The sequence below is a fragment of the Gymnoscopelus braueri genome (genome assembly GCF_963280865.1).
Source record: "Gymnoscopelus braueri genome assembly, chromosome: 8".
Classification (NCBI taxonomy): domain Eukaryota; kingdom Metazoa; phylum Chordata; class Actinopteri; order Myctophiformes; family Myctophidae; genus Gymnoscopelus; species Gymnoscopelus braueri.
Genome location: NC_137609.1, coordinates 36166052 through 36181051, shown reverse-complemented (window position 1 = coordinate 36181051; position 15000 = coordinate 36166052). Strand labels below are relative to the sequence as shown.

At 43.4% G+C, this 15000-nt stretch overlaps 1 protein-coding gene across 1 annotated transcript in view; it reads right to left on the bottom strand.

Moving 5' to 3' along the window:
- kctd16b (potassium channel tetramerization domain containing 16b) overlaps positions 1–9409 on the bottom strand; it is a gene marked incomplete at both ends in the record, with an annotated part of 161336 nt that extends 151927 nt beyond the window's left edge. The window contains 2 exons of the mRNA XM_080436526.1: positions 7635–8043; positions 8939–9409. Coding sequence (XP_080292652.1) covers positions 7635–8043; positions 8939–9409 — 880 coding nt within the window. The remainder of the gene's footprint in view (positions 1–7634; positions 8044–8938) is intronic.
- Between the last annotated feature and the right edge of the window lie 5591 nt (positions 9410–15000).

The following is a 15000-nucleotide window of genomic DNA, read 5'->3' as shown; positions in this document are numbered from 1 at the left end:
AATTTTGTTGACTCAAATCTTTGCTTCTGGGGGTCCCTATTACAAAATATTTTGACCAAATACATATAATTTGGGGGGGGGGGGGTTGCAGTTTTTTCAGAAAAATGATTTAGAAGACATTTTGTAGACTGGGTCTAAATGGGTTAACAAGCGGAACATTTGTCAACAAAGGAGGCAGGAAGTGGCTGTTGTTTGTCAGTAAGCAAGAAGAGGTCCCTACGGAGGGTTAGGCATACACTGTGCAGCTCCAGCCTGCTTGTTAGTGCTGGAGGCTTCTGAGGACAGGCCAAGTCAAGAGCCCTACAGCTCGTCATAACTATACCACAATACAAAGGAGGAAATGTCCCCCATGTGGGGGTCCATACACACACACACACGCACACACACACACACACGCACACGCACACGCACACGCACACGCACACGCACACGTTTGTATTACTTGTGAGGACATTGACATTTTAGGACGACGATTTTATGAATGCCATTCTTAATTTTTTGGGGGCATTTTTAACTATTCTACTATGACATTTGGTCCTCACAAGTGCACACACACCTCTGAATTATTACACTCGAAATACTCTGCTCAGGCAAAGAGTACCTAGTTACATATGCGATTATGTAAGTATTGTACAGGTGGTATCGAATCAGATCATATTTTTTTTTTTGCTTTAATTTATTTTTGTTTGCATGAAAGTGTAATAATAGTCTTGGAAAGAATACATACATTACTTGTATGTATGGGCATAACCTCACAATAACTATACACAGACCCTGACAAAATACCTAGTGTAGCTGGCTACCTGGATAGCCTTGCCACCACTCTCTTTATTCCCGATAACAAAGGGTCAGGGTCAGTGGCGGAACAACTCAAAGCCGGGCCGGGAGGCACAGCACAGTGATCAGGCCCCCCGCTGCTCATGCACGCATGCGCGCGCAAAATTTTGCTGGTTTTCGGCGGATTCGGTCACTTTTTGGGGGGCTTTTTGTCACTTTATTTCGGTTTTAGGGTTTAGGGTAGGGTTATGTTGTTTAATTCTTATTTTTGCCTGATTTTACCGATTTATTATCTGACGGCCCGGGCCCTCGCGGGTCGAGGGCCCGGAGGCGGCCGCCTCCCCGGACGCTCCGCCACTGGTCAGGGTCAATCCATTTTGCAGTCCGCCCACACCACAGCTAAGATTCTGTAACAATAAATAAGTAAGCTACTATAAATAAATCAGTCAGTCCACGTAATATCACAGTGGTAGGATAAACTATATGAAATATAAAAGTTGAGCTCTGACCAGTGGCGCAGCCAGAGCGCTAGTATAGGCTGGGCCTGAGCAGGAGCGGGTGGGCACGCACGTGCGCGTGGGCGTTTTTGGGCATTTTTTTGTTACTTTATTTCGGTTTAAGGGTTAGGGTTAGGGTTGGGTTAGGGTTATGTTATTTAATTCTTATTTTTGCCTGATTTTACTGATTTTTTATCCAAAAATTAATTATAAAAAATTACTTTTTTTTTTTTTTTTTTTAGTGGGCCAGCTCTCTATGTGGGAGTCCCACCCATGGCTGCGCCCCTGGCTCTGACTCTTATCAGTGAAACAAAAACAAGTGGTTTGACTGCATGGGCATATAAGAGCAGAGCTCTTAGCGAATATCTCTGCCTGAATTTCTTTTCTGTTTTTCCATTTTTATCCACAGGACATTATCTGATCAAAAAGGACAATGCATTAACCATGGATCAGTAATGTAGAGCAACAGTATGCATTCATATGGACGTACATTTAACTCAAATCCTTAATGGCCAACGATAACAGTATCTCTCTGTGGGGTTGACTACTAGGGAATGAAAATAATGCTTTTGCAGACAAAAAAACGATTCTATTCAGATCTATCACAAAGTATGTAAAAATGACCTCACTAATGTTAACAGCATGCGCATGACAACCTATTCAATGGAGCTCATTTGCATTAGCCCTGTCTTCCCTGTGCCTTAAGGGGGGGTGGAAAACCCCTGAGTATGATGTAAGCGCAGAAGTGGCTGCCGTGTGAATGCGGTCTCCTCCAGTATCTGCTCCAAAACAGATGGATCCCTGTATCACACTTGTAATAGAAGAGACAAGCTGGTGCTGAGACCATATCACACGGGTTAGGCTTGTTTCAAACTGGTGCCAAAGACACTGGGGAGGAAACGAGAAATCCCCACCATGTTATACCCCTGTTGGGAGTGAGTCCCAACAATGCTGCATTGTTAGTGCTAAACACGACAGCTGCCTTCACCCGGGTTACGCTCATTGTTGTGGCAATGTAGCATCTCCTTTTGGTTCCCTTCCAATCCACAGACAGCACACCTCGCGTACGCCTGCTGAAATCTACTTGTTGTGCTACAAGAATAGAACCCCACAACGACTGCCACTGCAGTACTTTACCCGTATTCTTGACTTTGTCTACTATAAGAGGACCTCACTGCGGTATTGCTATAGGAGGAGGGACTGCATTATAGATGGCAGAGTTCTGTGGGTTCGCCGTGTACCAAAGAACCACCTATGTGCTTCATAGCTTTATACTGAGACTTGTTCAACACTTGAACACTATATGCTGCATTGACCGGGGTCCCCCAGGGGTCTATAATTGACCTTTTTTACGCTTTGGTTCTGCAAAAAGCTCACCGTCTATGACAGTGGTTCTCAACCTTTACAAGCCATGACCCCCCAAAATAATCATATTTGAACTGGGGAACCCCTCACCCTTATAAGCACTTGGAATGTATAGAGTTGGGTTATTGCATTTTGTTTGACTCGGTTCCACAGATAAATATTGTGAAAATAGCCGATCTACAAGCTCACAACACCTCGCAACGAGGTCATTGAGGATGGAGCCACAATGAAGCCAAATAAAATGGCTTATTTCCATTGTGGAAATATCATTCCATTTCCATCTCTTTCTAAGGTAAGACAGCAGATCTGGGATGAAGTACATCCACGACCGCAAGTGGGTCAAATATCATTTTGCAAAATGATCCGTTGCATCCGCTGTTCCGGCCTTGGAGTGGTAGAAGGGTGTTGTCTGACACATCAGGATGGATTAGTATCTAGATGATGTTAGGCAACTTGTCAAGCACTGAAACGTACATTTGATTGATTGTCTCTGTCAGGATTTGTATTGCTGTGCCTGATTTTGAAGTGTGTTTCTTGTACGTTCATTTGAAGTAACGGTCTTGTGTTTCCTGTCTTTCATTGCAGTTGTTACCTGTCTTGTCTCTCCACCTTATGATTATTGTTAATTTGTGGCACCTGCTGGGTCCCGTTTGCCCCTGTGTTAATTGTCCTTGAGTTCATCTGTGTCTTGTTAGTTCCCAGTGTATTTATACCTGTCTGTTTCATAGAGATTTTTTCTGGATTGTTTGTCCTTTTAACCTGTTTTATAGTAATTCCTTGTTGCTGGTGGTTTTTCTCACCTGCAAGTTCTTGTTTAATAAACTCTGTTTTGTACATCAAGTTTCTGTCTTCCTTGCATTTGAGTCCAACTAGAAAAATGTCTCGACAGTCACTGTCTTTACATTTGAGCGACCCAACTCTATTTCTATTAAGGGATTGTGTGTTATTGAGTTGATTGCGAAATTTTTAGCTGTCAGGCAGAAACCTTTTTTTAAATGAATGCCCTATTTTATATTTTGTCATATGTACACAAAAGTAGCGGAAATAGCCAATCTACAAGCTCACAATGTTCACTCTGTGGGTTTCCTTTGACTAAATAATAAATACACTGGATCCATTTGGAACACATGTTCTTTTTTTCTTCCATTCCTTGAAAAGTAACGGTTTTGGTCATAGGCCTACAATACAAGCAATGAAATGCTTTGTCTAATGATAGTTAATGACACACCAGAGCCAAAGCCCTGCGGTGGTGTTTTTTCGTGGAGATTTATCCTGTCATCCTAGAAGCTGGAGGTACTTCACTGCCACTGACGTAAAAAACGTAATTTTTCCCGTTTACCAATCCTGCCACTGACGTAAAAAACGTATTTTTTAATTCTTTTTTTTCCTTTTTTTTTTCCTAATTTGACCCAAAGACCAAGGAGATACGATTTTTTGAAGATCTAGACTCCCATCCACTTCCTTGTTAACTTAAAACTTAAAAAGTCTGTATCTCGGATCCTGAGTACTTTTTTTTTTGATGAAAGATCTCTGGCAGTGGGCAAACACGGCCAGCAATAATTGTGGCAGTGAATGAGTTAACTCTGAAAACAAACACTGTGTTGCAAAAAGCCATGTTGCAATACAAAAGCCCATAAACGAATAGGCTTGGCATTTCTTCATTTTAACTTAGCCGGAGAAAAAAACGTTTTCTTCCTGTTTTTCCCCCCCCCTGAGTGTGCTAGTACAGTAGCACTACATCAGATAGGAATAATGTGGAACAACGCCATTCACGTCATAAAATATCATGAGAGCCATCATTATTTCTTCTTGCCTTCCTTTCATCCCAGCTTTTGACTGTGGCCCACGCTGTGTGTGTGTGTGTGTGTGTGTGTGTGTGTGTGTGTGTGTGTGTGTGTGTGTGTGTGTGTGTGTGTGTGTGTGTGTGTGTGTGTGTGCGTGTGCGTGTGCGTGTGTGTGTGTGTGGGATAGAATAGCAAAGTGCATCATAAAGCAGTGAGGGGTTGAGGTGATGATGGCCTCTTTTCTCAGAGAAATGAAAGGGAGTCCGTGATTGACAGAGGCGTAGAGGAGTTCTGAAAGGAGAGGAAATGGGGAGGAGATGGGGAGGAAACACTTCTGGAGGATCAATATATGAACTATGTCCACTGTTTACCTCTATAGAGACACCAGCACAAAGCACATAATAATTATGACTCTCTCCAGTGGTGGAGAGCATCAAATTACATTTACTCAAGTACTGTACTTAAGTAAACTTTTGAGGTACTTCTAACTTGAGTATTTCCATTTTTCAATACTTTTACTTCTACTCCGTATACATCGCAAAGGCAAATATTGTACTTTTACTCCACTACAATTATTTGAAAACTTTAGTTACTAGTTACTTTGTAGATTTTAATTATGATCACAAAACATACATTAACCACTTCAGCCCTATTTAAAATTTGGCTGTTTGAAAATAGCCGCTCTACAAGCTCACAACGTGTCGTGATGTGACGCGTTGTGAGCTTGTAGATCTGCTATTTTCTAAAGATTTTGATTCATTTCATACATAATTATGATACCTTGTAAAACGGGACATTTTGAGTACTTTTACTTTTGGTACTTTTAGTATATTTTGATGCCAATACTTTTGGACTTTTAAATTTTGATTACTGGACTTTTACTTGTAACAGAGTATTTCTAAATTGCAGTATTGATACTTTTACTTAAAGAAATGTAGTACTTTTTCCACCACTGACTCACTGACTCTCTCTCTCTCTCGCTCGCGCTCTCTCTCGCTCTCTCTCTCTCTCTCTCTCTCTCTCTCTCTCTCTCTCTCTCTCTCTCTCTCTCTCTCTCTACCACCTACGCTCCATTCAACTGAACAAATGCACATTACTTGAACAACACAGGCTGGACAAATTCCACTAACGACTCCCAATTAAATGTCACAATATTCCGTTGAGACAGACAGAGAGAGGATTTCACTAGAGTGGAATAATTAAAATATCTCCAGTCTGATCCAACACTGCAGCCAAAGGAATGAGCACTGGCAGCCAAGCTGCTGTAAAAAAGGAAAAAGACAAAAACATGCTTCAGCCCGTCAGATGGGTGTTCTGAGCTGGAGGCTTAACTCCAAGAGAGATGACAGTATGACTGGGCCATATGACTTCAAATCAATATCACCATTATTTTGATAACGTTTGCCTCGATTAAGAGTAATGAATGATTGTTAAAACAATGATGCCATGCATTGTGAGCTTGTGGATCAGCTTTTTTTATTATTTTTTTTACATTTTTGTATACCACCATCATACAATGAAGTATATATACAGGGTTAAGTGGTTAATTAGACTAATCAATTTAGTCGATTATATAAAAAATATATATTGAATTTCTTCTTTGTCTGTGTTCTACATTGTTTCATATCATTATGTAGCTAATGAAAGTAACTATTTTAGTATGCACAGCCTGGACAGATTGGCCCATCGAGGATTTACTAAAAAGTATAATAGGTTAACGCTTCCATATGTGGGCTCCTCTTCCTCTATACAGTACATCACCCATTCTTCATGACCATAACAGAGCCCTCGGCTGTCCTATAGGGCAGTGGTTCTCAACCTTTTTCAGGCCGCGACCTCCCAGGGAGGGACTCCCCACCATGAAAACGACTTGGAATTGTAGGGGTGTAGGCGTTAGAATTAGTTTGACTCGGTTCCACAGATAAATATTTTGAAAATAGCCGATATATAATATTTTGGGGGGTCGCGGCCTGAAACGTTAAGGAACCCTTGCTATAGGGCCCTTTGCCATGGCCCCTCCTATATTATGGCCGGAGTAGTTTCTTACGCTGTTTGCGTGCCCTTTTGAAATGGAACCAAATGGAATGTTCCATTGTGGTTCCATTCCATTACCGGTCCATTTGTATACTCTTCAGAGTTAAATTAATACCGCAGATTTTATTGTGTATTAGATTATACACATTATGTAAATAAGTTATAGAAAAGGGCTAGGTAGGACCATGTTAGTGTATATTTACCACTTTGAATCCACATAGAGTACTGTATAAAAATAACAAAAAGGGTAAGGTAAGGTAAGGTTACTATTACCACAGGCGTTTTAATCCCACCCACATGGCTCACAGATGGCTTCATCATTCAAAAGCGGCTGTCTGTTTAAGCATGGATATACAGTATTTGCATCCATCTGTAACCCCCGCTTTCCTGACTGCTGCTCAGAGGAAGCACACATCTCTGTTCACCAGTTTAACTGGTGGAGACAGACAATGTGCAATATCTGCATCATTCAACACAATGCAACTCCAGCTCCGTTGCTCAAAGAATCCAACAAGGAAGAAAGAGCTTATATAAACAATAGAAAACATTGCATAAATATACAGGCACACTGTACCCATCAATCCATTAGTTACCAACCAAACAGTAAGATTACAATTCTGAAACCAACCATTGAAAAACACTTTTCATATATTCTGAATACAAGGAATCCCTCCCACACACCTGGTGGAGATAGGCAATATCCATCCATCCATCCATCCATCCATCCATCCATCCATCCATCCATCCATCATCCATCCATCCATCCATCCATCCATCCATCCATCCATCCATCCATCCAGCCAGCCAGCCAGCCAGCCAGCCAGCCAGCCATCCACCCATCCATCCATCCATCCATCCATCCATCCATCCATCCATCCAGCCATCCAGCTATCCAGTCATCCATCCCAGGCCAGTCTCTCTCTCTCTCTCTCTCTCTCTCTCTCTCTCTCTCTTTCTCTCTCTCTCTCTCTCTCTCTCTCTCTCTCTCTCTCTCTCTTTCTCTCTCTCTCTCTCTCTCTCTCTCCCTCTCCTCCTGTCTGTGTCAGGAGTGAGGTACGTGCGGGACGCACAAACCAAGTGCGCCCTCTAGCGGCGACTTCAAGTAGGCCTCATATGTCTTAAGCAAGGGCACTCGTGTGTGCGTGCGTGAGTGCGTGCGTGCGTGCATGCCACTCACGGTAGAAAACGTATTCCGTGTAACTGGACCAGATCTTGTCGTCCGTGTGCTGGTTTACGTTCGAGGCGGTGACGGACGAGTTGCAGGCCACCATCTGGAAGCTGCACTCGGACAGCATGTCGAAGGCCCGCTCCAGGTGCCTGAACCTCAGGTAGTACCTGGAGGTGTAGCGCTCAGGGGTCCGGTCCGGGTCACGGCTCTCGTTCAGCGTCTCGCCGAACACCTCCTTGGTGAGCGCCACGCGGCCGCAGATCATGATCCGCGGCACCCGCCTGAACTTGGCGTCCGACGACGTCTGACTCTCCCGGCCTGTGTAGCACGAGCCCCGGTAGCCCACGGTGATGAAGCCGCTCTTCCTGTCCGCGGGCACCAGGGAGGGCGGCGGGCAGATCCCCCGGTGGTCGCTGCCCTGCAAGTAGGCCGGTCACCATTATTACATAATCACCTAATCATTTCCATGTTGAAAAATGTCCATACATTTTCAAAGTTTAAAAAAAAAGTGGAAATAGCAGATCTACAAACTCACAATGTGTCGTGATGCCCTGCGTTGTGAGCATGTATCTTCACGTTATCAGCCCATAGAGGGCTCCATCTCAAGCGAACTTGAGCCAGGAGAGGCACCACTGAGTGAGCTAAAGCAAGCGAGTTGCTGTGCCGAATGTTGCAAAGTTCGCTTGAGCCGACTCAGCGCAGAGTTATGTAGTCCACCAATAGGCACAGAATCGTAAATCATGTTTTGGCAAGAGCGTTTGCCCCAACTGCAACTCAAAGTGTCTACGCATCTTTGCACAAGCGTAGGCTACTGGCCAATCACAGCGTGCCCTTGCACAAGCGGTAAAGAGGTTGGCGCTGAAAGTGTAATGATCCGCTGAGGCAGGTGCTGGGTTTTGTGCTGTATTTCAATGTGACAAATCACCCAAAGGAATGGCTGATAACAGGCCGCACATGCGCTAAACATTGAATCACAAAAAGACCCAGTTGGGTCTATTGCCCAACTGACCCAAATGCATGGAATGATTGGTGCTGATTGGAGCCCAATCTATGGGCTGATAATCTATCTGGTGGCTATTTCCACTATTAATGTTTTTTAGTATAAAGTTATTAAATGTCAGTCATAGCTTTGTATAGGTTATTTGTCATATCTGCACCTGTGTAACTTAAAATCCTATAAGCTAGAAATGTCATTTTTTAGTCATGATGTTCCAATAATGTTCAACGACAGAAACACAATTAAATCATTAGTCGCAATTATTTGAGGGACAATTAATCGTCAGGTAAAATGTCATAACCGTGACAGCCCTTACCTGCGAGCCGTCCTCTAGATCGCTGCTGGGGAATGGCTCGTCCGGGCTGATGTGCTTGCTGTAGTCCTCGGCGGTCAGCAGCTTGACCAGGTCGGGCAGCTGGAAGTATTCCGCCTCCTTCCTGAGCCTTCCTCTCTCGGGGAAGTGGTCCGGCAGGACCACCTGCTTGTCCCGCAGGTAGTCCAGCACGTAGCGGAACAGAAAGCCGTCCCGGTCGATGAAGTAGCGACCCTTCGGGTCCCTCGCCAGGTCGTTGGTGTTTGTGGGACAGGCGGCGGGGTCCTTTTTGAAGAGGTTGCCCAGCAGGGATCCGGGGCAGCTGACCAGCGTGGAGTGGCGGGTGTAATAGACCTGCCCTCCCACGTTCAGCTCCACCACGTCGGGGAAACTGTTCTGCACCTGGACCGTCCCCGGGTCTTTGGGGTTATTAGTCCTGGTGCAGTTTCCACTCAGCGCCATGGTCTCCGTCATGGATCACACCTTTTTATACCGACGGTTAAAATGAACAAAACGGCTTGGAGCGGTTGTCCAAAAGTTGCCTACGGTGCGTAAAACAGTATCGACAATTTAACACGTTTCATAACAAGCACGATAACGGACTACACGTTTATTTGTTTTAATTTTCCGAATCTCGATCATCCCTTTTTCGATGAATTGAATACACAGGACCCCAATGGAAACAAGCCATAGTGCTTTCTTGGGTTTAATCCTTTTAGCATCCTTTTAGACTGTACTTTCTGTCCTTTTTTCTGCAAACTGTTCATAAAGTATTCAATCAATAATCAATCAATCAATCAATCAATCAATCAATCAATCAATCAATCAAACAAACAAACAATCAATCAATCAATCAAAACCCCTGCCGTTATCTCCTACCTACCGGGTCGAAAAATTAGAATGATAACGAGCTGCAGTCAGTCCACCACGGGTCCCCCTCCAAACGTCAAAGACAGAACTAAGATGGGTGACTTGGAGAGAGAGAAAATAAAAATCTGCCGTTGTAGCCTACAGAGGAGGAAAAAAGAGAATCACCGGGCGCATTAAAAGGCTTGCGCCTCGCAAGCGCGCATCAGTGCGTGTGCATGGTGCCCTGTGGGAACAGAACATTACCGAGGAAACGGAGAGAGCCTATAATAGCCAACACATAGAAATCCATCCGGGAAAAGAGAAGGAAAAAGACGACAGGGGAAAAAATTGATTGACAAAAAATGAAAAAGTCCAAAAACAACAACTTCTGTCTAAGTCCAAATGAAGGGAGGCAGCATGTGTTCATGTAGTAGCCTACGCTATTGACACTTTGTTTTTTATCCCGTTTAGTAGCTACACTTACTTTGAGCGCCCTGGTTCAGAGAGGAGACAAAATAACCCCCTTTCTGAGGAGAGAAACTTCACCGTGTCACAGACCGACGGCAACACCGTCTGCAGCCCTCGGGATTCCGTGCATTAATATTATTCTCTCCGTAGCATGATGTCACTGCAAAATGTGCGAATATTCCACTTACTCCAGATTGATATATAGCCTTACTTTCTGTTTTTTTAATCCAACCTCAAGAAAAGTGTTTTAATATTTATTATATCCGAGGCGTAGCAGCAGCAGCAGCAGCAGCAGCAGCTGGCAGCTTTACCGAGGAGCTGTCCGCCGTGCGCGCGGTGCTGAAACGATCACTCCCCTCTCCCCAAGCGGGGTGGTGCCACACTGCTGCTATTAGCCTATCTCCTCCAGCGCCTAAACCATGCATGACAAAAGAAAAGAGAAAAAAAAAGGAAATGTAATAATCCAAAATCAAACCTTTGCACATGGGAACGCCATGGGCGCCGCCTTTTGGTTATAAAGGGTCTGTTTTCTATGACATAAAGAAAACGTATGAAGTAACTAAGTATATTTACTCAAGTATTGTACTTAAGTACACTTTTGAGGATTTTTTTTTACTTTTACTGGAATGTTTCCAATTTTCATTACTTTTACTTCTACTCCACTACATCTCGGAGGCAAAAAATACTTTTTACTCCATTATTTTACAACTTTAGTTTTAGTTACTTTGTAGATTTGGTTATTATTACAAAACATGCATTAACCACTTCAGCCCTATATACTTTGGCTATTTGAAAATAGCTAATCTACAAGTTCACAACGCATTGCTTTGAGGTGTGAGCTTATAGATCTGCTATTTTCAAAGCATATACATTTGGAAACTTGGGACATTCAGCAAAATGAGTACTTTTACTTTCAGTGCATAAGCATATTTGAATGCGAATACTTTTGTACTTTTACTAAAGTAATTTTTTAATTACGGACTTGTATTTGTAACAGAGTATATTTCTACATTGTGGTATTGTACTTTGGTACAAAATGTGAGTACTTCTTCCACCACTGAACATACGTTTTCTATTCATTGAGGGGCCTCTAAACAACTGTTTGTTGCAGAAACGTGACATTTTCCCATAACATTTGGCACAAAATGATCGTGTGAGTCATGTGACAATGACCGTCAAACAAGGTTTTTATACTCCATACCGTTTGCCTGTGATTGACTTCACAAAATTGTGGGCAAGGCCTATTTCGGTAACCGGAAGACTCGCCCCTAAACACACTGGCCCCCATTTTCTGAGCAGACCGCTCGCCCCAGCGTCGGTCCAGTTGCCCCGCTCGAGCAGAACCCTCGCCCCCACAGCGACAGTCCACTCGCCACGCCGGTGCGGAACGCTCGCCCACTCATAGGGCCCGGTCCATAGTTGTGCATTTTTGTTTTGTTTATTTAATTGTTGAAAGATTGTGAAAAGTGTTGATTATTTGTGGAGATTATCTTTGGGGGAAACATGAATAAAAACTATCATTAGTCGTTTGTTACAGAGCTTATTTTCTTAACTGACTAATTAGCCTACTTTGTTTAGTAGAGTGTGTTAAGGAAAAGCTCCACAGAAGCTTTAGGTATTTGCTGTGAGAAATGTTAAGTCATACGTCTACACATGACAAAATCATTTGTTTGTTATTTAACATTTTCATTATGCCTTAATTAAGTGGTTCGCAACCTTTTTGAGAACAAAAATGGCATGCCAGCATGACATTAATTTGACATGTCATAGCATGACATGTTCAATATTGGCTTTACACTGGATCAAAGCACATATTAAATACCAGCTTCATCCAATGTTACCAAGTACTATTTGATATAACTCCTTGTAGTTTTTGAGAACCAATAACCTCTCCTCCATTTTGGTGGTCTCAACCACACACACACACACACACACACACACACACACACACACACACACACACACACACACACACACACACACACACACACACACACACACACACACACACACACACACACACACACACACACAAAAGCACATTGCCTTGATGCAATGCAATGCATGCACATAAATGTAAATTGGTTTGATTCCCCACAACAGCGCCTCTATAAAAATAGGTTAGGAATCTCATATTTTCATTAATTGATATGCTCACCCAAAATCTTGACACTTACACTATTGATTTTTTTAAAAAGAAAGGAAATTTCGCTTTTTCTTGGCAAAGTATTGAGATTGTGCAGACCCGTCAAGGACCCCTGGGGGTCCCCGGACCCCCCTTTGAGAACCACTGCTGTAAGCGACATATGGCTGATTATGGATGTTATTGAACTGGTAACATTAGAAGGGATGTGGTTGACATTAAATTCCATGAACCCTTGGGTCCCTATTCTGGCATGTAATAATATATTTTCACATTCTGTGAAAATATAGGCGAACGTGGTGAAAGTAGCTGATCTACATGCTCACAGCACGTTGCAACGCAATGCGTTGTGAGCTTGTAGATTGGCTGGAGGGAGAAAAGTAGTGGGCCAAGTATAGATCCCTGGGGGACCCAGGGCAATAGGGTTTAAGTGATTAAAACAAATATTGTATTCATATTGAAGAGGATTACTGTATAAATGTCTCTAGGTCTGCATAATCTCAATACTGTGCCAAGAAAAAGCTACATTTCCTTTATTTTTTTCAATCAATAGTGTAAGTGTCAAGATTGTGGGTGAGCGTATCAATTAATGAAAATATGAGATTCCTAACCTATTTTTATAGAGGCGCTGTTGTGGGGAATCAAACCAATTTACATTTATGTGCATGCATTGCATTGCATCAAGGCATGTGCTTTTGTGTGTGTGTGTGTGTGTGTGTGTGTGTGTGTGTGTGTGTGTGTGTGTGTGTGTGTGTGTGTGTGTGTGTGTGTGTGTGTGTGTGTGTGTGTGTGTGTGTGTGTGTGTGTGTGTGTGTGTGTGTGTGTGTGTGCGCGCTGTGCGCGCGGGGTGTGTGCGCGCGTGTGAGAGAGAAACAGAGAGAGAGAAACAGAGAGAGATAAACAGAGACAGAGAGAGAGAGAGAGAGAGAGAGAGAGGAGAGAGAAACAGAGACAGAGACAGAGAGAGAGAGAGAGAGAGAGAGAGGAGAGAGAGAGGAGATAGAGAGAGAGAGAAGAGAGAGAGAGAGAGAGAGAGAGAGAGAGAGAGAGAGACAGAGACAGAGAGAGAGAGAGAGAATCAGAGACACACAGATGAGAGAGAGAGAGAGAGAGAGAGAGAGAGAGACAGAGACAGAGACAGAGACAGAGACAGAGAGAGAGAGAGAGAGAGAGAGAGAGAGAGAGAGCAGAGAGAGAGAGAGAGAGAGAGAGAGAGAGACAGAAACAAAGGCAGTAAGAAACACAGACAAAAACAGATCATAAGGTATAAAGGCAGGCAGGTAGATAGATAGATAGATAGATAGATAGATAGATAGATAGATAGATAGATAGATAGATAGATAGATAGATAGATAGATAGATAGATAGATAGATAGATAGATAGACAGACAGATTGATAGATAGATAGATAGAGGCAGACAGTCATAAACGCACAACAGCTCCCCTCACTGTTTGCCTGCTCCTTTTCAGCACCACGGAGAGCATCAGTCATCAGGGTTTAACACTGCTTGTAGCAGAGATTGTAAAAGCAGGACAGCTCCATTGTTAATCCAAGACAGATTTGTGTGTGTGTGTGTGTGTGTGTGTGTGTGTGTGTGTGTGTGTGGTGTGTGTGTGTGTGTGTGTGTGGTGTGTGTGTGTGTGTGTGTGTGTGTGTGTGTGTGTGTGTGTGTGTGTGTGTGTGTGTGTGCGCGCGCTCGCACGGTGCGTGCATGCGTGGCATGCGTGTGCGTGTGCGTATGTTTGTGTGGAACAGGATAATCCATTGCATCGGTGAGACAAAAGCCACTCAGTGACCTTGGCCTGTTAAGATTGCGGCTGTGTGAGCCGGCAGGCATGGGGGGGATGCTACACAGTTGTTTATTTTGAGCTAAACCACAACTCAGTACCTAAGAATATCGTTGCCGTCGGGTAAACCCTTCCTTTTTTATTGTTATAAACGATTTAAAATAGTGAAAAAAGTAGATCTGGTATTTTCACCTACAATTGTGCAACACTCTGGTATGATGAAGGAAGACATTCATCTACGAAAAAAATAACAAGTTGAAATATGGAGAAGGTTTCTGCCCGACAGCAACGATATGATTGTTATCCAAGCAAGCCTGAAATGTAACCCTAACCTTACCATCACGGAGACTTCGCCCGTATTCACTACAAGTGTGTGCGTGTGCATGTGCCTCCGTACAAAAAAATTGCTCAAACCCTGCACGTAATCATGGGAATCATTATCATCAAGTTCTTACATGAATTTGTTAATTTGTTTTACTCTAGTACCACAATCAGGCCAACACGTGTGTGTGTGTGTGTGTGTGTGTGTGTGTGTGTGTGTGTGTGTGTGTGTGTGTGTGTGTGTGTGTGTGTGTGTGTGTGCGTGCGTGCGTGCGTGCGTGCGTGTGTGCGTGTGTTTGTTTGCTTGTTTGTTTGTTGCTGTGCACCTTCATGCTCCTCAGACAATGGTCCCTACTAATTTTGTCCCATTCAATGACTTTTGTTCTTGCGCCATCCGTAGGCCAAAATGTCCAACTGCACACCCACATATCTCAGAATCTAATTGGGCGGATTGCCATGAAACTTAATGCGCTCAGCAAGGACAAACCCTATTGAT